Source organism: Drosophila takahashii, chromosome 3L, assembly GCF_030179915.1.
Source record: "Drosophila takahashii strain IR98-3 E-12201 chromosome 3L, DtakHiC1v2, whole genome shotgun sequence".
NCBI lineage: Eukaryota > Metazoa > Arthropoda > Insecta > Diptera > Drosophilidae > Drosophila > Drosophila takahashii.
Genome location: NC_091680.1, coordinates 9,439,684 through 9,467,577, shown reverse-complemented (window position 1 = coordinate 9,467,577; position 27,894 = coordinate 9,439,684). Strand labels below are relative to the sequence as shown.

General features: G+C 41.8%; 1 protein-coding gene and 1 long non-coding RNA gene across 8 annotated transcripts; one reads left to right on the top strand and one right to left on the bottom strand.

Annotated features, from left to right (window-relative positions):
* Positions 1–749: 749 nt before the first annotated feature.
* On the top strand, positions 750–27,894 carry Exn (Ephexin). 6 transcript variants are annotated; one of them, XM_070215870.1, is made up of 9 exons: positions 750–1,144; positions 12,577–15,793; positions 17,145–17,248; positions 24,112–24,359; positions 24,418–25,398; positions 25,456–25,645; positions 26,131–27,152; positions 27,214–27,418; positions 27,478–27,894. In XM_070215870.1, exons 2-9 carry the CDS (start codon positions 12,714–12,716, stop codon positions 27,639–27,641), a joined length of 5,994 nt encoding a protein of 1,997 aa, XP_070071971.1. In that variant the 5' UTR covers positions 750–1,144; positions 12,577–12,713; the 3' UTR covers positions 27,642–27,894. The 6 variants fall into 6 exon arrangements, with proteins under 6 accessions (XP_070071971.1, XP_016999828.2, XP_070071970.1 ...); XM_017144339.3 differs by lacking the exon at positions 750–1,144 and adding an exon at positions 6,765–7,210; XM_070215869.1 differs by lacking the exon at positions 750–1,144 and adding an exon at positions 9,188–9,318.
* On the bottom strand, positions 6,734–9,081 carry LOC138913189 (uncharacterized). Of its 2 annotated transcripts, none has more exons than XR_011418843.1 (3): positions 8,959–9,081; positions 7,101–7,250; positions 6,734–6,866 (listed from the first exon to the last, which is right to left on the bottom strand). It is a non-coding gene; the product is annotated as an uncharacterized lncRNA (long non-coding RNA). The 2 variants fall into 2 exon arrangements; XR_011418842.1 differs by having other exon boundaries at positions 7,101–7,256; positions 8,959–8,992.

The following is a 27,894-nucleotide window of genomic DNA, read 5'->3' as shown; positions in this document are numbered from 1 at the left end:
ATATTTTAAAACAAGTCTTGAGAACAAAATTCTAAAATGAAAACAAAAGATAAGAAATAAAAAGAAAACAATTATTACCATTTTATGAATCACAAAGTTTTATATATTTATTTTTTAATTTAAATAATTAAATTAGTTTACTCAAAAAATATGCTATTTAATTATGGATTTATAAGGCTTTCGCTAAATGTATTTTTGATGAACGTTAACAGCAGGATAATCCTTATTTTTAAATTATAAAATGTATCTAACATATTTATTTTTTTTAAAGGTCTACCCATAATATCCAAATTTAGTTAACCTAAGACCCGTAAAACCGAAGCACCCTTATAAAGGGTACAAACCACAATAATACTCCACGAAGAATAAACAAAATCTGGAATTGGGGACAGTTGTTTACCGCTAAGTGCAGACCAGTGCCTGAAAGCTCTGCCCGGATCACCCTGTGCCCGCTCCGATTCTGGTCTGAATGTGGGGCCTTCGGGGCTTCTGACCCGACTCCGACCCAAAAGCTTCCGAACTCGACGCTCTGTGTGCCCCATTGTTATGGCTCTCGCACGCTCTCGCCGTCTGCGATCCATCCCCGCTCCACGCCGGGCGCCCCGATCCCCAGACGATCCGGCGGTATCAGTCTCCGTCTCCGGTCTCCAAATCAGTCTCAGTCCAGCTATCAACCTCTTACGAGCTCCATTAGCGCGCGTTCGGCTCGGTTATTCCATATTCCACACGTCCACGTCCAATTGTTATCGAAGCCGAGAGGCTGAGTAATGTGATTGATCGCTGCCAGTGCTGCAACTTGTAATTGAGTGGAGAAATAATTAGAAAAGTAAAAGTGGAAAAGCAGAAAAGTGAAAAATGTGGTGGAGCTCCCGGTTCCAGCGGCTTCTGCCCGGGAAAGTGTACGACAGATTCGCCACTCGCGAAGCATAGATAAAATGATAATAAGCCAAGGCTTATTTGTGTATGAAAGCGTAGAAGATAATGCCCCAGTGTCTGTCTTACATAACAATTGAATGGGTGTATTAGCATACAAATATACAAAGGAAAGAGTGAAACACCGAAATTGATTGATTTAAAGCTCCATTAATTGAGCTCTTTGGATGCAAATATAGGATTGGGATATTACAGTAAACGGCCTCAAAATGTAAGTATTCTTGCGGAAAACAGTGATAAGGCCATTACTAAGTGCAACTGCACAACTCAAATAACATAAAGAATTTCTGCTACTGATAAGTGCGGGGACTTATCGACCTTTTTCTTGGAAAAACAATACTTTCCTATCCTATATGTGCATAAAAGTACGTTTATCACACAATTCTTTCTTTTATTACACTTCTCGATCTGGTTGATTTTTGGTGTTTCTCCTCCCTTCTTTGCCAATTTACGGCTTTGGTTGCCGTGCAGTTAGAAAGCTGCCAAAAGCAAATAAAGGTCGGGCCTTACTCTCTTTGAAAGTTGTTTATCCGACGGATCGGGGGGAGGGGCTGAAAAGTGAAAGACGATTGATTAGCGTCGTGATGAATCTGGGTTCTTTGAGTATCCATTACTCATTTTGTTTGCTTTCAGCATGAACAATATAAATAAACTACGATTAAAATGGTATTTTCATATTTAGAAGAATTAAATTTTTATTATTTTCCCCTATCACTTTCCAGTTTCTATTCACAGATAAAAATAACCTAATTGTATTTCTTTTGATAAGAATATTTACCAATCGAACTCACATTTCGGTTTTAATATTTCCGTTATTATTGATTGCTTTTTCGTTATTTTTAATTGCGTTTTTCTGTAGCACATAATAATACTAATATTTCGCGGTGATAAGTCATTTCTTCACTGCTAACTTACGCATGTTTTCTGAGGCCAGAGCCCAGCCTTTGCTTACCTAGGGATCTCATTGTTGCACTACCAGTTTCCATTTCATTGCGACTCCGAGTCGTAGTCACCGTTACAATTACCACGATTTCTTCCGGCCTCATTACAAGGCAAATACCAGTCCACACACACTTGATTGTGACGAGTGTGTAATTCTGCAATGTCTGCCGAGTTCAGTTTAGTGGAATCGAGTGGAGTGGCCTGGTCATAGCTTCCGTTTCGCGGTTGTCGTCAAAGAAGAAATCACCATAATAACTCTGTTAGTTATGCAGTCTGCAAATTATACCCAAAGATTATACATGGCTTAAGCGGGGGGCTAACCAAACCACTTTCCATTTTCATTCACATGATCTCAGAGGGGGTTAGCATCTTGAGATCAGCTTCTTTGCATAACAATCGTTAGATGTCTAAGTACTGGCCGTATAATTAGAGCTCACGCCCACGGCGGCCGCACACGAAATAGTGCTGCGTGGGCGTAATTGTGAATTTGTAGCTCGCAGATACAAATAGATATAGATACTCAGATGCTCGTAATTCGTAATTGTAATTCGTAGGTGCAGCTTACAGGCGCTGACAACCCTGGTCGGAATTACCTAAAGTCTTGGGGGGACTTTTCCCTGGCATTCCTCAGCCCCAATCCGTGACTCATGGCCCAAAAGCGAAGCTGATGCTGGTCAAAACCTGTAGACAGAGCTGCACAAGCATTCCTCTTACTCAAGTGGCCAGCGGAAGCACTGAGAGAAAATAGTAACATTTTAATATTATTTCTGATAATATTTATTTTACTATAAAAATGTTTTAATTTACAATCTTAAAAAAAAATAAATATTAAAATAAATTACTGTTATGGTAGCATACATATTGACATATTGATTGAAATTAAATTTAATTTTTTTTAACTTTGAAGATATAGAATTTTAAAGTATATCATAGATCATGGACTTTTTAAAAGAATCATATTTTAGAAATTGTGTTAAAAGTACCACAAAATATTTCACAATTTCCTGTAATATAGTCTTGGACTTTCATAGACCTTATTCAAGAAATTACTTTTTTTTTTAAATTTTATAAGAAGAACCACCAAATGTTTTACCATTTCTTGTGATATTTTTTCCCTATGCAGATTTCGGCCAGTTGCTTGGCGAATGCATTCGTCGTGCCAGCCATTGAACTTTGTAGCTCGAGCATCAGCAGTTACTGGTGCAAAAAATGCATGAAAATATATTCAAGTTTAACAAAACAACAATAGGAGAAACAAACGCGTCATCGCCATCGCTGAAATGCTTGGTGACATTTTCAATGTGAAAACTGCACCGTAAATTATGTTGACTTAATCGATCGATCGCTGATCACTGATCGAAGTTGCGAATGCCAATGAAGCTGTCAGCTGCTTCACCAGCAGGTTCTTTTCGGGGCTGGCCATTATTTTTTGGCTTGTGAAATTCCCCCAATTGATATGCACTCGGCATTTGGCCACAATCGCAGGTCGTGAGACAATCGTTTCACATTCAATATCTTCTTCGTGGCCTGTCAAGCATTCTATGTATATAGTTCATTGCTGAATAAACTGTGTCACCCTAAGAGTGTGGGCGATTTTGTTTTTTGAGGTGCTGAAGCAAATACTAAGTTGATACAACGTCAAATTTGGCCTAGAGAGTTCGTTGATCGAACCAAAACATCGATGAGACATCAACTGCCCATGAATAAGAGATCAAAACTGGTTGGCGGATGGAGAGAAAGAAGTCCCGAAGCATTTCCTATAATAAGATGGAACCGCAAAAGAAGCTTTCAAAATTTACATTGGGGAAATTTGCTGATGCTGAGGCAAAAATGCTTATTATAATAAAGCTCATTTGAATATTTAAATACCAATCGTTAATAAATGGGTTATATTTATAGGGTAATTAAATATATTATGATTACTTATTAATTATAACTAATTTGACCTAGTTCCTTATTTTTATAACCACGTTTTTTTATCGTTCTATTGAGGAATATTTTAAGCTTGCTGATTAATGTAATACGCAGAAGACTAACAGATTCCCTTGTAAGCTGATTCATTTGGCAACACATTTGCTCACTTTCCCCTTGGAGTTAATTCTGTACTTTCCGACGATATGGGGACTCTTTGTTTTTTAGTGATTAAACACGATTCCAAGCAACCAGCCACGACCAGCGACCATCGTACGTACGTGGTTCCGATTTAATTCTGAGCAAATCACGTTTGGGGCCTGAGATGGGGACATAAAAACCCGAAGACCCCCGCCAAGGCCAACTAAGCCGGCTTTAATCTTCAGATTCACACTTTACACCTCAGTTTTCCATTAGATTTGCCATCCGTTTCGCTTTGCAGGGCGGTGGAAAAACGACGACACTTGATGGCAGTTGGAAAGTGTCTTAAATTTATTTTCATCTCTGCTCTGCTCTCTCCCAGCAGTCGTACGATAAATTAAATAGACCAGACAAAAACAAGAAGTTGGGGGCTTTCTAACGCTACAGTTTCGTCAGCTCAAATGGTAACGATAATTAAAGTTTTGCATTACCGCAGCTGCTGGTGATTAATGGGCATTGTTTCGCATACGCCCCGTTGCTCCACCGCCGATGGAACCCAGCCCAAAACCCACCCCGAATTAAAAAAAAAAACCAGAAATTAAAACGAAAACGAAATCAGCCGAAGGAAAATCAGCCACTTAATGCAAATTACAGAGACAGATACAAAGATACAGATGCGAAGATATGGCGGGGCAACAAGTGTCTGCTGTGGAAATGAAGTTGCCACATGTGGCAACCGAACAACTGAACAACCGGGTGCTCCAGCCTCATAAATAGCCTCCCAAGATGATGATCATAGCCCCCGACATAATGACGATGATCCATCCACTCAAGTACAAAGCGGTTGCGCTGACAAGCCCATGTTTGGGCGTCGGTTTTTTTATTTGCTCGCTTTTTTTAAGTACCCCTCTGCTGTTTTTCGCATTGCATTGAATGGAAATGAAAATGAAAAGGAAAATGAAAACCAGGTTTGCAGGTCGCTGAGATTTTTCAGTTTTTCGTGCGCGCCAAAACTTTGCGAAATGCTAAAATTCCTTTTAACACTGTTCCACTTCCACGGTGGATTTCTTAACCCGCTGAAATCGCAGCTGTGTAATTAACAAGTGGTTCAAAATTAACATTTTATAATTTAGTTAATAGTATTTATTATTCTTCCTGGAGGACTGCATTCTAGATGTATTGTATCTTTTGATTAAATATCTCTGTCGCATGCTAATAGTCATGAAATTAAAAGTACTTTACGTGGAATATTTATTTTTACGAACTATGTTTCATATTTTCATGGTTCTAAGTAAATATACATTTTTAAATGAGTAATTTGTTTTTTCAATAATGAGTAAGTGTAAAGCCAGTTTTTAATGGGGAATTTTTGTGCACATTGTAATATTTTAAAATTTAATAAGCAACTTAACTAGAGCAGTAAAGTAAGTAAAGTTTTTAAAATTTATTTTAAAAAAATGTTTCCTTTTTCAATAATTTTTTGATATTTATTAACCATGTTTTTGGGCGGCCTTTAAACAATAACTTCTACAAATTGAGCATGCCATTTTAAATAGGCAACAATGGGTTAAACTATTACTGCCTTTTAACAGCGACAAATGGTCACCCAGAAGCAGGCCATCCCACTCGCTCACTCCGTAACAGCCGTTAAATATTTGATTTGTTTTGGATCCGGCGCAGCTCTGCTTTTATTTTTGTGCTTTTTGTTTACAATTGCCTTTGCTTGCTTTTTTTGCGTTTACTTTTTTGTGTTTCTGTTTTTGTGCCGTCTCTTTTCGACACTGCTGAACTTGGACAAGAACTGGTATTGAATTTCCCAACCCGAACTGGTTTCGTTAACAGCGGCTTAACCGATTCGTGCCGATTGATGGGCATTGATTGAAATATGTTTTTTTCGAGCTCTGCAATCTTCGCAGAATCATTCGTTTCTGAGACTAGAAAACCAGTTTCCGCTTCCCATGCGCTTCAAGAAGTGATTTAGACTCTGCAGACATGCCGATCCCTGAATTAATGGAGCTGCCAAATCAATTAGAGACGCTGCGACTTAATTAAATTTTGTTTAGCTAATTAAGAGCCAAGGAAGTCAGTGTGAACGAACGGGCACAAGCGATTCTTTGTGGCTGTTCCGCCACAAACTTTGTATCCCCACATCCAAATCCTCTTTTGTGGGTCGCATGCCTGCGGAGAAATGCAATTGGCAGTCGGAGAAAAGTTAAGCCAGCAGAAAAAGAAACAGAAACAGAAAGAGAAAGAGAAACACACACAGAATCAGAACAAAATGCAGCGCCAAAAGCCAATGCACAAGAATGCGAGACGAACGCCACGAACGATCCAAGATCCACGATTCCCAAGTGAAGTTGTAGTGCACTGAGAAATAAATATGACTTTAACATATCACCGCAAAATAAATATTTTTGACCCGCAATAACAGAAAAATATTTTGTTGAAAGGTTTATACAGCGTAAAAATTTTAAAGAAAAAATAGTGCTATCAAATTTTATAAATTAATTTTTTCCATTGTTTAGAACGGCTTTTTAAAAAAAGTTAGGATGCATTTTTGTTCTAAACAAAGCTTAAAAGCTTCTGATATTTTTCCCTGTGCCGTAAGACCAATAGCTGCAGCAGCAGCAGCAGCAATATCAGTAGCAGCAACATCAGGCGCACCAGCAACATAAGCCGCGACTGCGACGTCAACGGCAATCGACAGCAGCCATCAACAGCGCTAAAGCAGCATTGGCAGCAGCAGCGTCGACGGCAGCAGCAGCAGCAACAGCAATACCAACGGCAACAGCAGCAGCAGCAACGTCGACGACGGCAGCAACACTCGTCAGTTGCTTTGCGGTCGTCGGTCGTTGGAGACGTTTGGAGTTGCTGCCGTGCCTTTCTTCTTCTTCTCGGCACTCCTCAGCGCGTGTTTCTGTGTTTGATTGTGTTTTCAGCTGGAATCGCTCATATAAATATTTTAGATAATGTGCAATATGGCATATGCAAAATCAAAATCAAAGGCAGTGCAATAGCCGAAATCGAGTGCAACAAATTGGTTAAGTTTTTTGGGGCCAGAGTGAAATGAAAGCTGGCAAAAGTGAAACGCCCACAAGAAAATCTGCGTGGTGCTAGTGTGCTCTTGAAAGAATCTAGCCAAACCACTTGGCGAATTCCACATACATACATACCTAAATCGGTAGAAGCGAAATTTCACCAAGAACAGGCTACAAATCTCCCATCGCCTGGCTAAAACTTCGATTTCCATTGGGATTAGATCGAGTGAAGCCGACTTTTGATGGTAATTAAAAGATTTTGGAATTGTGCAGTTTAGCGGTTCTCTGTAACTTGAATACGAATAAAGAAATTACGGTTTTTAATTGACAACAGGATTTATAAGCAAATTGATCCTATCGTACATATTTACAACTAAACTTGAACTAAAACTGAAGCTTAAATGTAGTTTATTGTTCTAATCAATACTTCTAATCTTTATTGTAAAGAATACAAATTAATAAAATCTTGGTTTTTTAAGATTTAAAGTGGGAATTTAATTTAATTCAAAAGTAATAAAAACAAGAGAGAACGCTATAGTCGGGTGCCCCGACCAGTGCTGCCATTTTGTCCTTTTTCCGGACAGATCTGTCCTTTTTTTAACGGGTTTATCCGGAAAAAATTTCAAACATCCCCTATCCGGAAATCTGTCCTTTTTTCAAAAATAAGGTTTTGAGTGTTATTTTTGCCAGTCGAAAGTGTGTAAACCTGTTTTTATATGCTAAAACGCCTTTTTAACCATCAATCTTACAGTTCGGCACTTAAAAAATAATTATTTTTACAAATTATCAAAGCAGTCGATGGATTTTCTTTATAGTACGATTTTTTCTGTAGCAAAAAAAAGAGGAAAACACTTTAAAAATTTCTCAACTTTTACTCTCTGCTTTTTTGTCAGAAAAAAATTTCAGATTTTAACGTCTCTTATTCGGGTTTGAGGCAGATATTGAATTTTTTTGTATTACCAATATAGTTACTTGAAATGCTCTTATTATTTTAATAATTTTAGATTATTACGTATACGCACAAAAATTTACCATGGTAAAATGTTCAAACAAAGAAGGATGTGAGTCGGGCGCAGTAGGTCATTACATAATTGAATTTAATATAAAATCCATTTAAATTAAGTAATTATATAACCCATTGGTAAAACAGAAAAATGGAGGCGCATTTACTTTTGTCCCTTTTTTTGTCCTTTTTTAAAATTTTTTGTCCTTTTTTTCCCTGTTTTTTTTGGCTTATCTGTCCTGTTTTTCAAGCTGAGTGATGGCAGCACTGGCCCCGACTATCAGATACCCGTTACTCAGCTAAAGGGAGTGCGAAAGAGATGGAGAAAAACTTTGATCCGCCGTAACTTTTTAACGAATGGTCCGATTTAAAAAATTTCTTCTACATTTCGATAGGTATTGATAAACACAATAAAACTGCATTTTTACTTTTCCAAAATATTGAAATTTTCAAAATCGTATATATGCGATTGTGGGCGTTAGAGGGGGCGTGGCACCCTTTTGAAACAAACTTGCGCTGCGTAGGAACTCCTAGAATCTGCATGCAAAATGTCAATCTTCTAGCTTTTATAGTTTCCGAGATCTCAGCGTTCATACGGACAGACGGACAGACAGACAGACAGACAGACGGACAGACGGACAGACGGACATGGCTAGATCGACTCGGCTAGTGATCCTGATCAAGAATATATATACTTTATGGGGTCGGAAACGCTTCCTTCTACCTGTTACATACTTTTGCACGAATACAATATACCCTTTTACTCTACGAGTAACGGGTATAAAAAGTATAGATTGTTAAAGGTTTAAAGTAGAAATTTAACTAAATTCGATGGTAATAAAAGGATGTATTATTTCGAATACGCTTAGTTTCTAAGCTTTTTAGCTTCTTTTTTTCAAATCTCCGGATGCAGTTAAGGTTGTCAACAAGTTATTAAACGAAATCACATATTAACGCATTCTTTTTGGCCAGTTCGCTCCATGACTTAACTGTTAACTCTTTCACACATTCGCACACGGCTGAATTGGCCTCCGAACTGACCTCTTCTTCCATGTCATGTCGGATTCTCCGCTTACGGTTTTAGAATTACGGTTAGCCATGTTTCTGTGTGTTGTTTGGTTCCATTAGCTTCACTTTGCCAATGCTGCACGCTAATTATACGCCTCTGTGCCTTACGCGGTTATAGCCAGATTCAGACCTAGTCCAAGCTTCAGACCCAGTCTACAGGTCTACAAATCTACAGTCTACAGTCTACAGTTGCGGTTCTTTGGCGCTGAGGCAACCAAGCGAGCTTGGAATGCAGTTAATGCTCGTTTGCATGCTGGATTTTGACTCTTACTGTGCAAAAAAGTATGTGTAGCTCTTTAATGGCCTCAAATTTATTCAATCAAATTTCCCCCAATTTGTCATTCGATAAGCCTACACCCATGACTCAGACTGTAATCAGTGGACAGATAAGCAGTACTTTTATAAAGTGTGTCACTTGTGCTGTGCATCAATTTAGCAAATTAAATTTAACTTAAACTCAAACAGAAAGGCAACAAAGCTTGAATAATGCAAGCATTCAAGAGGGTACATAAGTGGTAAATAGGAACTACCCTTCGAGAATATCACAAACTATCGACCCATCGGCATTGTTTACCCTACGTCAAGCATACGCAGTGGTGTATTAACGTTTAGGGGTTGCTCGCAGCTAGCTGACTAGCCAGTTGCCTCAGTTGGCTAAGGGCTGCTAGAGCTGTTTGGTGGTTGGACTTTACCACGGCAACGCGGCCAAAACAAAAACAAAGGGTTAGTTAGTTGCGAACCAGTCAACAAAATTCAGACAGTCCGAGGTCCTCACGTCCAGTGGTCAAATACAAAAACAATACGATTGTGCAACCGAAAAGTAAGCCCAGTATTTTACCACATATTTTTCGAACACCTCGTCAGCCGTCGACAGCATCGCTAAATCATGGCCAAGACAGTTCATTAGCTCTGAGACTAAAAACCAGAGAGCAGCAAAAAGGAAAAGTAAACTTTCACATTTCTAATGGCGGCAGGTTTTGTTTTATTTTTGTTTTCCTATGCAAAATGGCAATAAATTTCATTTGATTTAATTTCTCGAAATTAAAATATTTCCATCCCATTTCATTAGTTATCTTCTTCCGCATTCGCATGTAAAAGCCGAGATTAGTTGGCTGGCCGCGTGTCTAATCGCCGGATTCTTGGCTCAAAGTCAGCTGGCCATTATCATTATCACTTTCACTCCAACTGTCAATACCTTTTGGTTTCCAAAACCTAAAAGCACCGGGAAAATCTTTCGCCCGCCCTCAGAAATTATGACCCGTTCATTGTGATAGAGCAAACAAAAAGAAATCAAACAAAACGCTGCATCCGTTGAAAGCCATTTGCATACCTATAGATATATATATACTAACGATATTTCTTCATAATAAATGTATGGCAGGTGCAGCTGCAGCTTAGCCTAAAAAACTGCAGCTCATCAAGTTTCTTTTTTATTATTCCCTCTTTTCTTCGGCCCGAGATGAGGTTGATTTTTATATTGTCCAAGTGTCTGACTGTCAATTGTTTACATTTTCCTTTTCGGTTTTTCAGGCTGCTTAATATGCAAAACATTTTTATTGACCAGGCCAAAAAGCTGTTGACCGCCGCACAGCTTGAATGGCCTTAGAGTCCACTCTATATAAAAGGCATTGGAATTATCATTCTGTGGCGGCTAAAGTCGAAAGCCAAAAGATTTATAGCTAATTTTGGATCTTTTCTGGGGATTCTTAGCTAATTGATTATTGCAAAATTATTGGGGAAAGTTTTGTTCTAAGGGAGTACCCCATTACCATACCAAACCATTTACCATACTAATTCTATTTAAATATTAATAAATTTTAAAAATCTTTTGATGGTTTTAAATACAAGAGTGCAAAAACTAAAGTAGTAACTAAAATTATTGATAACACATTAAAACCATCCACAATTTCCTTAATTTTGTATAAAAAATATTAATTGGTTTTATTTTATATCTGAAAATACCCAACTATTTGGCATTGATTCGGCTGGAAATCCCCCTTTTGGGGGCCGGTTTGCTTTCCGCCTTGCAATTGACAAATAATCGCCAATAAAATTCCATTTTGAATAAACAAGACATTTTATGTAAACACTTTTTTGGCCACCGGTTTCCTTTTGGAAGCGAGTAATACTTATAAAAAAAAAACATATTGTCGGCCCAAATCGCTTGCGTAATCAGCAGTTTTTGCTCTTTTATTTACATTGGTCGTGCGTGTGTGTTTGGCTCGTATATAATATTTTGTTTAAAAACCTTTTTGCAATGGCAAATAAAAATTAACTTTATTATTCTTGCCGCGTGCGAGGCAAAAGTGACAACTAGAAAAAAAGCATATGGATATATAGAAAAAGCAGACGGAAAAGAAGCAGGAAAGCAGGAGAAGAGCCCAGATGAAAACGGCTAACGAACGTAGCAAAAGCAGCTTAAAAGCCATTTTACGATGCCGCATGTGAGGCAGAAGAAATTGTTTCGACTTTATGTAATCGCTCATTATAATTGGCATTTGTGTGTGACAAAAAAACACGTGGTGGGCGGGGAATGGTGGTAAACAATTGTCAGGTGCGAAGAGGCGGCAAGACAATATTGTGGCCTGGGTTTGTGCAATGCCATATGCCATACAGTCACTCATATATAGTCGGCCAACTTCGATCGCATGGCGATAAGCCAGCGCATTCATAACGTATCAAGCATACGCAATGTTGTACACCGCACTGATTTCTCGCTTGCTCAAGTTTTGTTTCTTTATTTTTGGTTTTTGTCATGGGCTTCCTTGACAATTGTTAGGAAATAATGTCTATTCATGATTCGGGCAGGCAATATGAGTCAAAAATCGAAAAGAGGCTTAAAATACTTTTGCAGATTACACGATTTTGTCAAAAATACTTTAGGGCTGTGGGTAGCAAAGGTTTGGTGCGTTTCTTAATGAAAAGAACCATTGTTTCGATTACTAAAACTGGCCTCTAAAACTAAAACAAAAGGAATATTTTTTTTTAGAACCAGGCTTAAAATGGTTCTTTGATCTTTGTGAAATAGTTTTCATTGTTTTAGTTCCTTAACGTGGTAAAAAACTTGTGACGATCGCACCTTCAAAATACAAAAATTCTGTGACGAATATTTATTATAATAGCACTCTCAAAATTGTTGAAGCTAACAATTTCTTTAAATCCTAATAAATCCTAAAAGCTTTATTATTTTTTTTTAAATTAAATGTATAATTTATAAGATTTTTTGCTTAGCAATCAAAAAAACAAAACAAAAGTATTTAGTGTGACTAAATAGGTTCTTATTATTCACGGACGGTTTTTAAAATTAAAATGATTTAAATTTAATTTTAGTACACACATGTTCGTATAAATTATCTTTGATAGTACTAAGACCCATGTTTAAAATGGGAAACTCCTTGAAATTCCGCAAACCAGCTTATCACGCATAATTGCTGTGATGAGCCACGCCTTTAAATATAATAGCTGGCACCCAATTTGCATTTGCATGAACAAGATTTTCACGAGCTTTCTCTTCCACTCTCTGTTTTTTGTCGTTTTTAGGCCCGGGGGCAGCAGCAACATCATCATCGGCAGCAGCAGCAGCAGCAGCATCTGCAGCAGCAACATCTTGACCGGCTGCTTCTTGGTTGGCCGAGAACGTGATCGCTTTCTGGTCGAGATCGGAGCAAGCCAACGACATGGCGATGTCACCTGTCTTGGATGCGGCTGCCAGAGCCGCTGGCCGTGATCTCAATGGCAACGCAGCAGCAGCAGCAACACCAACAGCAACAGCAATACGAACGGCAGCAGCAGCAACAACGCCGCGCAAATCGAAAAAGACAATTATCAATTGGCTGGTGAATAGTGACAGTGAGAACAACAATCGGCCGACGTGCGATAAGGCCGGCAAAGATAAACCAAATCCTAATCAAAATCCGAATTCGAATATCCAAGCGAATCCGAATCAAAATTGCAGCTGCGAATCGCGGGCATTTCGCGATTTCCGGGGTGTGCAAACCCTGCGATTGTTGTGGAGCAAGCGCATCAAAAGCGCCAGCGAGGATCAGGGGCACTCCCACTCCAACTCCTCACCCTCCTCCTCGTTGGGCACTCTAAAGAAGTTAAACAAAAGCGTCAGTTGCCTGGTCAACGCCTTTAACAACTCGCGCGATTGCGCCACGCCGGAAAAGTCGCTGGCAAAACGCGCGGCCAGCCTGCACAACTTGCAGGACTCGCAGACGAAGCAGCAGCAATTGCAGCGGGAGAAGGACAACTTCTACAAGTACAAAAACGCCGAGCAGGCCAAAATGCAGGCCAAGTTGAGAAGCAGCCGAGGCGACGAGGCGATTTTAAACGCCAGCGAAACGCGCGCGAAACGTGACGACAGCAGCGGTTTACCTGCAGTCAAATCGCATAATACAGAAGCCTTATCAGCGGGAGATAAGATGGGAGGGCGGGAAAGGGAGGAGGGGGAGGGGGCGGAGGAGGAGGAGGAGGTGGTGGAACTGAGAGCCAAACGGGAGCGTAGTCGCCTTGAGGGTCTCAGTCTCAGCGCGGCGAGCGCCCAAAGTGGCGGCAGCAGCGAATCGCTTCAAACGACCACTTCCTCCTCCACGACGACCGCCACCCACAACCCACTGACGTCATCAACGTCGTCGACGGGTCGCTCGGGGGGACGTCGCAAATATAGCTTTAAAACCCATGCTGGAAGGTCATATCATCATCATCAGCAGCAGCATCGTAGATTAAGCAACATGGATTCAAGTGGCGGCGGCGGCATCAGTTTGGTGGCCAAACTCACCCACCAGTTCAACGAGATTATCCAGAAGGACACGCGGCTCCTGGAGCAGGTGAAGCGGAACAATGGGGTGTGGCTATCGCGGGGAACCCACGTCTACAAGATCGTGGAGAAAACAAACTCGGGATCGGAGGGCAAGGGATCACCCAGCCCCGAGGAGAACCGCATCTCCACTGTCCAGCGGAACATCAAGAAGTTCGAGAAGCTGGAGAAGCCAAGTGTTCCGCTGAAGAGTGAACAGCTGATGCGGAAACATCTCGAGCTGATGAGGGTCAGTAATCTTCCACGGGGTCCGCGGGTGAAAAGAAATCTCAAGCTGCCAGCGGAATTGTCCATGGTCAAGGAGGAACTCAAGGTCAGCACTGCCGAGGAGCCAGCTAAGCAACCAAAGCAAGCAGCTGAATCTCTGCCCAATATTCAGAGGGATGAGCTGGATTTAATTTTGGGGCAGGAAGAAGCGGAGGCGGAGGAAGTGGAGGAGCTGCGTCAGAAGCAGCGGAAGCACAAGTATGCCTCCATATACGAGAAACTCCGATTCACCTTCGCGAAAGGTAGGAAATCAGCGAGTCCGTCGCCCACAAAAGGCAGATCAAGGGAAGAGATATCCGAGGATGAGGAAACTCTCAGGGAAGTGAGAGTAAATGATCTACCCAAAGAAGAGGTTACCACGAAGGAAGATTTCCAACTGGAGATTCCCAGAGAGGTGACACCTAGAGCGGAAGACCTGGAAGATCCCTCAACCGCCCTGCTCATATCGCCCTGCATGGAGGCCGATGCCAAAATCCTAGATGCCCTCGAGGCTCTAGACCAAAAGCTCAAGGTCCTCAGTCCACCGAACGAAGATGGTGAACCCGAACTCCTGCTGGCTGCCAATGATGACTTCGAGCAGCGCATCCTGCCCAACAGCTCCTTCGTTTACCAGGCGGCCAACAAGCAGATCTCCAACAATCAGATCCTGCTCAACCAGGCGGTGAATGTGACCCTCGTAAATGCCATCGAGGGTGAGCAGATGATCATGGAGCAGAAGCAACTGATGAAGGTCAGGGAGCGGGAGCTGGAACTGAAGGAGGAGGCGGAGGAGGAGGAGAAGGAGCCCGAATCCCTCTACGAACCCATCACACCTGTGCTAATCGATGAGACCAAGACTGAAACCCCAACTTCCAGCCTCTTTAAGATATCCACCAAGAAAGCGGAGATTGTGGAGGACATTTACCAAACGGTGGAGGAGGCAGCCACTGAGAAAATCAAGCCCACTAACTGGCTGGAGGGCTACGAGTCCATAGCGGGATCCCAGGAGGCCTACGATGGCTACGAGTCCTTTGCCGCCGAAGAGGTGGTAGCAACGCCCACAACTCCCTCGGCCACGGGTACTTTGGGCCGGAATACCCGCGATGAGCTGCCGGAACTGCCGAAACCCAAGAGGGTGCTGAATAAATCCCCCATGCCGCTGCGTCCAGCTCCTCCGAAGCCAGAGGCCAAAGGATCGGCGGAGGAGGATGAGAACATATACGATACGATCAAGGGCTGCTACGAGTCCATGCACTGCAAAACGACGTCCTCAACCGAGGGGATTCCAACCACAGATGCCATTTCGCTGAGTTCCAACTGCTACGAGAGTATCACCCATTTCCGGAAGACTCGCGGGGCAACGGGTCATCATCAGATTCAGAATCAGAATCAGAGTTGCATCCAGCTGTCGAGCAGTGGCTCCACTCTGACCATCTCCTCGGACCACAAGACCAACAGTCTGTACGAATCCTCGCTGGCGGCCACCGGATGCGTGGTCTACGGCAGCTCCAGTGTGGGATGCAGGTCGTCCTTGGGCAGCAGTGCCGGGAGCAGGGACAGCGGAAAGCCGGGAGAGAAGAGATCCTCGATAGCGGGCTCCAGTGACAACAGCGATGCCTGGGTGGACATTTCGGACGGCGAGATTGGACAGGCGACGATGGAGGCGGCGCCCAACGAGGCCCAGTTTATTGTGTAAGTATGCCCATAATATATATTCATTTTAGAAGATTTAAGTTGCTAGAATTTGATTAGGAAACTCAAGTTATAAATAGTAGTTAAGGGGTTCATAGCATTGGAATTTTTCATCATTAAACTTTAATAACTCTGACTGATTAAAATTTATATTTTATTTATTATGATTTGGGCTTTATTATCACAAAATAAAATAATAAACTCAAGTGTGTAGGTCAAGTTAATATGAATAATGATATAAATATGAATTGTGCGAATCGAGGAGACAATATCGCAATGCTATTGTTTCTATTATTCATTGCCCCGTTGAGCAAAAACGATTGCGAACGGAAAGCGATTGAAATTGCAACTTTCCTACAGCTGGGCAATATAAATTCTGCGTAGATTGCTTATCAGTTTGTTTGGATTGGCCTTATCTAATCGGTTGATAAAAGACAGGCAGTCGCAGGGGTTTGGGCCGTCGAAAATTGTGTTTGCAGCCAATGAATGGTGCATGGTGGGTTGCAACAGGGAAATATCAAAATAAATACCCATATATTTCTAGCTATATTGCCAAGCAGGTCAAGGCGGTCGGGGATTTGGATCTTTATCTCTGATTTTTATAGGGTATATAGAATATATAATATAGGTCTCAAAGGGTAGAAGAGCAATAATATACTTTATAAATTTGTAGTATACAAATGAAATTCATTCCTTATCAACCGAAAAGTCCACATTTAGTCACTGTTACTTATGTATTTGCTTAATCTCGTTTAAATGTAAACAATGAAAGTCAGACTTTTTTAATATATAAAACGAGGGCTACATTATAAATTAACCAAAGTTTAGTTGGAAAATATTGTGACAAAAATATAATAAAATAAATAAAAAAAGTCACAAAAGTTAAATAAGCTTATCTACATCAGCCATTTAATGATCATTTAATAGTTTTTCTGATACTCCGATAATTGTCACCCCCATAACTTTTTGTTAGCACTTAATTAGTACAACAGAATGACAGTGTTAAAATTTGACAGAGTTAATTTTAAAGTTGCAACATTCGTCGGGTGATTGAGAGTACTTCACAGTCCAATTCCCTCCCCATTTCGAGGGGCCCCTCAATAATTAGAACGCTGACCTACAATTTCTTCCGTTATCAGTCGATAAGATTGGCGGGCCTCTTGAGAGGAACTCTAGAAATGCTGAGAGCCAAACACCAATCAAGCCAGTCAATTGTTGGAACTCCCCAGCGGAGATCAGTTGTATGGAATTAGTTTGATCGATCGTTTGTGAAACTATATAGTACCTAACCAAAACTTTTTTAAGTCAATTAAATCAATATTATTCTTATATTTTATCCTTTTTATTTCAGTGTGCGGGAAAGGTTTAAGCCGCATCGCACTAGGAGTCCGGATTGGTCGAAACGCATCAGAGACAAAAGACTGCAACAAAAGAAGGCGATAAGCTGCATAGAGGGTGAGTAAGAAAACGAATTAGTTACGTGGCTTTAAGTATCTGAATTAAAGAACCTAAGAAAGTGCTCATTGTGGACTGGGGTTGAATTATCGCGTGAAGTCCCTGACCTCACTTACTTTGTAGCCTTATAACTTTACTGGTTAAGTAGCTGTTGGAATTTAGTTTAGTTCTTAGGACTTCATAGGGTTTAGGTTTTAATTCCTTAAATGGTTTTCATATTTCTGAAAATAATATTAAAACCCAACATCCAAATCGAATAATTTAAATTTTTTTTAGGCTTATTATTATGTTTTAGCTGATTTTCTCCATCATCTAAAATTATTGTCCTGCTATCTATTTCTGAACACTAAAAAATTCTTTGAAATTCTTTTCTTAAAAATCTAATAAAGGGGATTCCCCTGCCTTCGAGCTTTCAGTTAAGGCTAAGCTTTTGACGCACCTAGCTTTGATCGCTGGTTCGTGTCCGGGCTAAGCTTCACCATCCACACATACCATCCACAGCTGTGAATATTCACCGCTCCAAAGCAATAATTATCAACTGTTTAATTGCCCCAAGTAGGGGCCACTTAACCATTTTGCCTTCGATGAATACGCATAAGTGGTCGTGGTCCAGTCAAAACTTTGCCCCAAGCGGCGTCTGAGTTCCTCGAAAGCAAATGCCAAATGTGAAGCGGAACACGAATTGTTCAAAAGGCAGCTAACAGAGCGGATAATTAAGCCACCTTTTTACAAATGAGAGTGAGAGTGAAGAAAAACTTGGGCGGGAGAGCAGACAGGGCGACAGGTTCCACAAAAAAAAACACACTGCCAGAAATATCATTATGTTGGAATATTCTACGTAGAGCTTATGATTTAACTAAACAGATTTATCCAATATTTTTTGTCATTTCCGCCAATAGTGACCTACATGGCGGATGAGTAATGGATTTATTTTTGGGTGCATACTCTCAACATTTATAGTTTTATGTAGGTTTTAGGGTAATTAACAGAAATCTTCCAGAACCATATTCCATTCAGAAATGGATCTTAGAATAACGCTTTTGAATTAGCAATAATGTTTCCATATTTGGTAAAATTAAAAAGTTATGATTGAAGTAAACTCAACGAATATTTGTGACTAATTTGAGATACGTTCGAATATACTCTTTACTTTTTCCATTTCTTATTGGTAATTTTATAAAATACAACAGAATTTTAAGGACGTCAATCAGATAAAACATTTGAAGTTCAAGTTTTAAAAAGCTTAAAAACATGTATTTTATATATTGACTCGGTAAAATTCTTAATCAAATTTGGAACTATCGAAATACGTCCCTCATTTATAAATGGTTTGTTTTTGACTAGAACTAAAATATCTTTAAATTAGTCTTGGTAATAGATGGGCTTGATCTCTAAGTAACCCGTTCCTTTCTCGAAGTGTACAATGCCCATAAAGTGGACGCAGTGTGCAGTTGCTGCCCGCGGTGTGAGTGTGGCGTCGAGTTGGGGTAGCTGCTGCTCTCCACGGGCATCTGGTGCCTCTCATTCGTTCCAACGCGCTCAACTCCGACGGTCCGCTGAATAAAACGGGTCTCCGTCTCGGGAATTTAAAAACGCGAAAGAATTCGTGTGATAAATGTGAATACCAGTGGATAATTTATGATGTTGCTCTAATGTCAAACTGAGAAATATAAAACAAATCAAATAAAAGCATGAATTGCATCTCAAATTTAGGAAAACTCTCAGAGAGAAAAAAGGGAGAAAGAGAGTGAAAGAAGGAGAGAGAGAGCTTAGCTTAGTGCACTTTTTGCATTACGAGTTTTTGTTGTATTATTTGCGCGTGTGTGTGTGGTTGTTGCTGCTTTTGGAGACGTCACGAACTGAAACCGACTTTATTGTTGTTTTTGCCCTTACTCCCCCCAAACGCCCCTTGAAAATCCCCATTTAATTTGTTGTTGGCTTAGCTGGCGATGACGAAATTGTTTAGCGAAAACGAAAACCAGTCTAGAAATATAAAACTCAAGCTAAAACTCAAGGCAACCTTGAAGAAGTCTTAAAGAAACACAAAGCGAAGCAAGGGAAAAAAACAGAGAGATAACCGTTCAACAAACTATTGGCCAAAGGAATCGCAATTCCCCAAATACGGCGATGACTTTTGCATTAAAAAACATGTCATAATGAGCAACTATTGCAAAAAGGCGGTGTGCAATGTGCAGTGCGAACTAGAGTGCGAATTCGAATTCGCAAAACCAGTGAGCATGCTCATGTACAGAGGCAATAAAAACCAATACAACATACAAATCTCTATTAAATTTAAATCTTTGTGATAAAAGATCCGAGTAGAAGTTTTAAAATTTTGTTCAAATATTAATGAGTTTTTCGCTTTTTAAAAAAATGTATCATAATCATATAGTGGTTCGAATGGCCCTTTTTTTAATATTAAAATATTTCTGTTAAAAGATTCGAATTTCGCATAAAAGTTGACAAGTTTGAAGTATTCATGAGCTCTTTGTTTTTAAAAAAATGTTTCATAATCATATGGTACTTCTGAAAGGTCTTTTGAAATGATCTATACTAATTAAAATATTTTTCCTTTCTAAATACTTTTTTATTATTTTTATTTTGTTATAACAACTACTAAAATTGGCTCAGTGTTGCACGTAATCCGACAGAAAAGGCTTTGCGTAGAAAATGCAATAATCTCTTTTAGCGCAGCACCCCTCGCCTAAAAAGCGAGTTCGGCGAACGCAACTTCACTTGGCAATTGGAAAATATCTTGTAATTGTTTCATGTTTCACGGGTGAAACCGAAACCCGCAAACCGGCAATGCTTAGGCCCAAGCTCAAATCAGCTAAATGGAAATTCTCAGCTTAGCTTTTAACTTTTACCCGCGGCACGTTCAACTTTGGCTCGTTAACTTTGGCCAACACGCAACGCCAGCGGCGAAAGTGTCGTGGAAATTCCGACCCAAAGTCAGAGTCATTTGGGGCCATGAAAATTTATGAGCGTGTCGCATGCAGGAAGATCCCACTCCGTTGGGGATCTCCGAATGGGATGCACTTTTTCAATCAGATGACAGGGCTCTCTCAATAAGTGTAACACAAATGTTACATTTCCATTTAATACTAAAATTTTCGAATAATTTGCTTTCATCACTTGCCTACTTTGGAAATAAGTGACTCAATTGATTGATCTTTAAAACGAATTAACATTTCCAATTGGGTGACTTGCGGTTTCACAGGGCTCTCTCAGAAATTGCAACTTAATTGAAATCGCTATGCGTACATCCCGGAAATATTTACTTGAATTACCAAAGACATTATTTTGAGCAATTTTAATATTAATATTGCCATAGATTTTTATAATGTAATTATAATTGTAATAATAAAATTACAATAATGTACATATGTATATCTTGAAGCAAATTAAGATTATTTTTATTCTTGAATGTAATATTCGTTTCAAGAGTATTTAAGATGTAGAAAAGAAAAATTACCAACTGAAATAAAGTCACTTAAAGAATGAAGCAATCCAAACATGTCTGTAAAACATATCTGTAAAACCAATTTCCTAGCTCTGATCGTTCCTATCAGCCATTATTGATTTCTTACGTGACCAAGAGCCGAGTGGAAGACAATGACATCGTTTGGCACTTAATAATCTTAACCTTAATGCGTCAGGCGATCAATCAACCGTTCGATCCGTTGATCAACTGGATTTTTTCCAGCTGCATTGCAGCGTTAATTGTTAATTGTTTATGCGTGAAGAGCGGATAGAAACAGCAACATCAACGGCAAGAGATCGTCAAACTGCCGGCCTTGCACTTGCTGCATTCCAATAAACAAAAGATCATCTTCGTATGCATACATGGTATCGCATTGCTAGACCATCTTTTTCTTCGTTTCGGTTTCTTTGTTTGAGTCTCACGCTAAGGCGTTGAGGCGACTAATGAAATAAACCATTTCCGTATTGGCATCGTTGCGGTACGAACGATATGAACATTCACTTTACACGCACCAACAAAGGCCTAAATTCACAGAATTTCACCAGAGAATACACACTCGATGCCATAAGCAAAAACCTGAAACCGGTAACTTTGGTATCATGACGCTGGCCAAAATCCCAGCAGCTCCTTGTTTTCGGGCCACAGCTCCAATATTTCCATCGACCCACGCGCAACAAGTGTCGCCGCCAAAAAGAATCTCGTTTCGTTTAAAATATGTACACGTAAATACAAACAGTTGTAGGCAAAAATATAGCTGAGTTGTGGAAAAAGAAATACTTGATATTCCAAACCTTTAATTAAATTAATCAACTCTAAATATGGGCTTACAAGCGAAGGCTCTATCCTTACAAGTCCAAAAACCAAATATGTTGAAACTGTTATCTTTGGCAAGTTGTTCTTTAAGTGGACTTACATTTGTTGGTAAAGATGAGATGAAGCTAGGAAGCTATTTCATCTTTAAAATAAAGATGAATTTATGAATTATTTCATATTTAAAATAGAGATGAACTTTTGAATTATTTCATCTTTAAAATAGAGAAATAGAGATGAAGTTATGAATTTTTTCATCTTTTAAATAGAGAAATTGAGATGAAGTTATGAATTATTTCGTCTTTAATATATATATTTTTTCAAATCATATTTTTTTGTCGTGGTTCCCAGACCTCGTTAGTGCTATTATTTTGACCGCACTTGTAGGTACATGCTCGTAAGCCGCATATCTGTATAAACTCATATTCATGTTCAGCCCGCAGAGCTTTGTCTTCGCTGCCTGGTTTTATTGGCGCTCTCGAACCGGTTGGCATTCGCTGCGCTTGCCTGCCTCCTCGGCTACGTATTACGTATACGTAATATGCGAACAGATAGTATCTGGTCTAAGCACTTTGTGCTCGAATCCGGCTAGAATTTTCTAAATTCACACATGGCTTGGCTGCAAAGTTGTTTTCCACACCATGAAAAAGTGCTTTAAATTCGTTTGAAAATTGCTAAATTCGTTAGTTAGTTTTCAGAGTATTTGATGTACGGCACCTGCCACATCACGGTGTTTTTGGATTTTTTGATTTTTTCAGCCATGTCTGTTAATCACTCGACATTGTATCCACAGCGACTGTCTGCATTCAACCATGATTCCATTATAATTTGCGCTATTTTGCATGCCCCTGCTTTGGGTGTCTGCTTTTATTTTATTTTAGTTTAGTTTACTTTAGTTTAGTCTAGCTCAGCCCTCGCCACATACGGATTGGCGTGCCATTCGCTTTATATGGCCAGCAGCTTTATTGTTGTGACACTTGAAAAGTCGGTTTAATTAGCATATCGGACAGTGGGCTGAATTGGTCAATCAAAAAAGGGCAGACAATTGCTGCAGCAGCTTTAATTGCTTTCAATTGAGTGCATTTTCGTAAGAACAGAGTTCAGAATACCACAGCTTAAGCTCCACACTCGAAAAAAGCAGATACATAATAATCACCCGGAAAAATCACATTGAAAATCAAGAATACCAAATACGATTGAAATATTTCTCAAATTTAGAGCCGCAGAATTAATCAGACTATTTCCTCCAAGAATTTATAAAGATAAAATTCTAGTTAAATCAGATTTTTTTTAATATTTTAATAACATCATTTTTTTGCTCTTGGAGGAAATAGTTTTCGAGTTCAGGAGTTTGTCCAATTGAGTGATTCATTCTGTTGATGCTGACAGACTTGTGACCCCAAAGATGTGACAAGATGTCGGCGTTGAATCGCAGCAACGGCCAGCGCCTCAGCTGTTCCGGCAGTCTGAGCAGCAGCGGTCATACCGCCGACCCCGTGACCTTGCCCCGCAAACGGCGACCCCGAGCCGCCGGCGAGGTGGGGGTCACCTGTCAGGGCAACACCAGCAGCGTCTATCTTAACGGACCCGTGTCCGGCGAACCCACACGACCCGCTCCCGAACCCATTTACCAAAACGAGGCGGCGGCCATTAGCCAGCGCTGCAGCCACGCCCACCAGCGACCCCACCTGCTGACCTCCATGCGGGTGACCCACGGGGAGGGGGGCGAAAATTCCGCAAAGGTCACCATGACAGTGAGCACTTTCATAGGTTCGTTCTGGTTCTACAATCTACAAATATTCATATACTTATTTTTATAAAATTATTCAAATATTTACTAACTCTTTTTATAAAAAATTCCAAGATTTGTCATTTTATTCCCATAAAGAACTTTACACAGAGAGAATTTTTCATGAACGGTGCACTTAAACTGAGAATTTTCTACTTAAAATAAAACCAAGTACTCACTTTAAGTACAAAACACTCACTTTCAGTACCAATTTTTTAAATAAAATACCTTGGAATTGAGTCTTTTTACAGATTTTTTTCTCAAAAAACGGGGACAAATAAGAGAGAAACAACATAATGAAAGAAATAGGCTTCTTTTTTCAAAATTTGTCCACAAAATCAGTATTTCCTCAAATTGAGAATACAAATACTTAATTTGAGAACGTCAGTCTTCTTGAAAAATGTTCTCTGTGTAGCAAAACACGAGTTCTTAAAAAAAAACTTAAAGTATGCAAATTAGTGCATCAAAGAATTTTAAAACTGAAACAAATTTGTAATAGTCAAGAATCATCTAAATTTTATTTTTATAAATTAATTTTTATTATATCATATAATTTATCAAGTTTTTATAAATTACTCAGGAATTTTAAAAATGAAAAATTGAAGTTAAAATATTTATAATACGAAAGTTATATAAGTAAATAATTTTTTAACCTTGACTACCATCATCCTATTCTTTCCTATAAGTTTAATTTATAGATATATTTTAAGTGTACCCATTTATAAGCCCGGTACCAGGAAATAGCTGCATACTAAACTGTTTTTTTCTTCCTCCGCTCAGATGACTCAGACCACTACTACGAGACACTGTCGCCACTCGGAAACAAACGCCATTCGACGCAGCTGATGCGCCACAGCCAGGATGCGAGTCGCAGCGGAGGGGTGCGCTCCTCGCACCGCCGGAGCAAGAACCACTCGGCATCCGCCCACACGCTGGGCGAGCACGTGGTCATCTCGGATGACTACGACTCCTTCGAGACGGATAGCGACGATCACGGCGATGGAGAGCCCGACCAGCGGCTACGAAACGTGAGTTGAATTCATCCCAAAGACTCACTTAAAGTAATCCGACGCCTTGCAATTCCAGCACAACGACAGCGGCGTGGATATGCGCAACCATCGCCTGCCGAAGCCACCGCCTCCACAAAACCAGGTGTACGAATTCGTGCGCAAGTTCAAGGACTTTATCTCCAGCAAGAAATCTCCCAAAGGCAGTCAGCAGAAGCTGTACGAGAATACCCCGCCGGCGGCGGCCACGCAGTTCTACGTGGAGAGCAGCAGGCGAACGGAGGAGGTGTACGAAGCTACCGACTACGGACCAGATCGTAATCCTGCCACCAAGGGCCACCAGGAGCAGGCTCCGGTGCTGAGAGCCAAGCAGAAGAACGGCAAGAGCCTTCGCTCCCGCCTGCGCAAGAGCCTGGTCGGCTCCAGCTTCGATACCAAGCAGCTCTCCTCGCTGGCCGCCACGCGGAGCACCTTCTATGTGGAGGATCCCGAAGGATCGCTGCCTGCCCTGCCTTTGGAGCCGGAGATCCACGGCGTTTCCGGCGAACTGGACTCGGGCTTCTCCGAGAAGAACTGCACGACGCCGTCGGCGGAGTCGCAGAAGTTCTCCACGGTGGCTCGCAAGGCCAAGAAGGAGGCGAAGGCCAGTAGGCGTCGCACCACCATCGGCCTGCGACCGCACGATCCTCCTCCTCCGCCGCCGCCTCCACCAGGAACAGGAACCACAGGAGCAACGGATCCGGAGCGAGAGCAGGAGGCTGGGCAGACCACCTCGTGGTATGCCGAATGCGGAGTCTTCAAGCAGGCCACCAGTGCTGCCGTTTCCCCGCGTGGCGACGAACCGGTCACGCCTACGCCCAGCGGTCATGGCGGGGTTAGCTCCTGGTACGCGGAGTCGGGCCTCTACCAGACCAGCGGCATATCCGTGGCCAGTTCGAGCGGCAGCTCAGGGGTCTCCACCGGCAACGAGGCGGGAATGGGCGACGAGCTGTCCTCGGAGCCACACAGTCTGTTCTCCAACGAACCTCTGTACCAGATGTACAGTGCCGCCAAGCTGGAGGTGAGTGGATTCTCCTTATATGACATAACCTGTACCTATAATATACAATCGTTTTAGTCGATCACCCGCGACCTGGAGGCGCATGGATCCTCGGATGGCTACGAGGAGATTGGCCAGCACGCCAAGGCTAAGAAAGAGCCGCTGGCCAAGCCTCGTCCCACTGCCCTGCAGCTGGTGGAGCCCAAGAACGGACCTTCGCGCACCTTGTGGTGCGAAATCCCCGAGGTCATACACTCTTGCATACTGCGTAAGTAATCCTTTAGAACTTTAAGTTTATAAGCGCTGAGATCTCGGAAACTACAAAAGCTAGAAGCTTGAGATTTCCCACACATATTCTTGGGCTTCCTACGCAGGGCAAGTTTATTTCAGCCGAGCTCCACGCCCCCTCTAACGCCCACAATCGCCCACTAACTATTTTAAAATGTGTCGGGCGCCCACACCTTTAAAGATTTCCGAGAAGTATAAATGCAATTTTGTTGTGTATATTTATACCTATCGAAATGTAGAAGACATTTTTCAAGTCGGACCATTCATTAAAAAGTTATTAAAATTTGGATACAGTTAGTAAAAAGTTAAAACCTAATAGGTTTTCTGATATGATATGATATGGACCCATATTGAAAATTAAATTCTTACAATTTCCAAAATAACTTTTTAAATTTGCATCTTTAGGCATTTCAACAAGTAATTTAGAGCCACCAACTAACTTAACTCTTGACCATTTTATTTCAGCCACCCTGACCAGTCGGGAGCGCAGTCTGCAGGAGGCCAAGTTCGAGATCATCACGTCGGAGGCCAGTTACCTAAAGTCGCTGAACCTGCTGCGTCGGCACTTCATGAACCACAGCGCCTTCGTGGACACGTCCGTGCTGAGTGCCAAGGACCGGAAGGCGCTCTTCTCGTACATTGTGCCCGTGCACGAGTGCTCGGAGCGGCTGCTCACGGAACTGGAGGCCTGCTGGCAGGACAACATCATGCTGCTGGGCCTGAGTCGCTGCATCTACGAGATTGCCGAGCGGCATTTCCACGTCTACGTGGCCTTCTGTGAGCATCAGGGCCGGATGGACCGGACGCTGCGCCGCCTGAAGGAGTCCAAGGACTCGCTGGCCTTCCAGCAGCACCTCGAACGGCTGGAGGCCAGTCCCAGCTGCTGTGGCCTCAATCTGCACTCGTTCCTGATGCTGCCCATGCAGAGGATCACCCGCCTGCCGCTCCTCATCGATGCGGTGTTCAGCAAGGAGTCGCCTCTGAATCGCGAGGAGTACGAGGGATGGAAACTGACGCTGGCGCTTGTCCAGAAACTGGTGGGCCAGTGCAATGAGGCGGCCAATCGCTGGGAGCAGGCCTTCGAGCTGGAACGGATTGCCCGCCAGCTGGAGTTCCCCTCCCATGTGCGGGCACTGGCCATTGCCCCCGTGGGCGTGCCCAGGGCGGGCTCGAAGCCGCGGTATCTGGTCAAGCGCGGCGAGCTCACCCACCTGATGTGGCGCGGCGAGGACGCCAAGTTGACCTTCGGCAAGCGCCTGACCAAGGCCAGCATCTACGCCTTCCTCTTCTCGGATCTCCTCCTGCTGTGCAAGCGGCGTGGCGAGTCCAGCTTCACTGTTTTCGACTATTGCCCCCGGAGCATGCTGACCCTCGCCGCCGGCGATTCGCTGCCCCAGCTGCCCACCAAGGACCTCAAGGACCAGGTGGGCAAGAACCTCATCCTGATGACGCTGCTGGAGAACAGCGATCGCAAGACCGTCGAGCTGGTGGGTTTACTTAACTCTTATTTATATGTCAAGCGTAGCATTAATTCCCCTTATCCTGCAGGTGCTGTCCTGCCCCTCAGTTTCCGATCAGCAGCGCTGGCTGCAGGCCATGAGACCGCCCGAGGCGGAGACGCCCGGCGAGAAGCTGTACGAGTCCTGGGACTGTCCTCAGGTGGTGGCCAAGCATGGCTACGAGTCCGATGAGCCGGACGTCCTCCAACTGGAACTGGGCGACGTCGTCAATGTTTCCCGCAAATTGCCGGATGGTAAGTGACTCTGAAATTCTGGAAACCTTAAAGATGATAATTATTTACCCATTTTAAAGGCTGGTACCAGGGCGAGAGGATACGGGATGGCGCCGTCGGCTGGTTCCCCGGCAGCTACACCGAGGAGTTGAACTCGGCCCATGTCCGTGCTCGCAACCTGAAGCAACGGCACCGCCTGCTCACCTTCACGGCGACCTACCTGGAGTCACAGAAGGGCAAGTGAAGTCGAGAAATGCGATGAGCACGCGAGTAACGCCAACTTCATAGTCCGCAAAAACAAAACCGAACTCTAAGTGAACTACCATAAATAGCCGAACACTTTAGGAAATGTGATAATTGTTTAAATCGATGTTTATGTTGATTAATCGGGAATCTTAAAATAATTTCTTTCCCTACTGACTAAGCAATAGGAATTACTTGTATTTATGTATGTATAACCGTTTAGTAATTAAAAATAAAATAAAAAATACTACAAA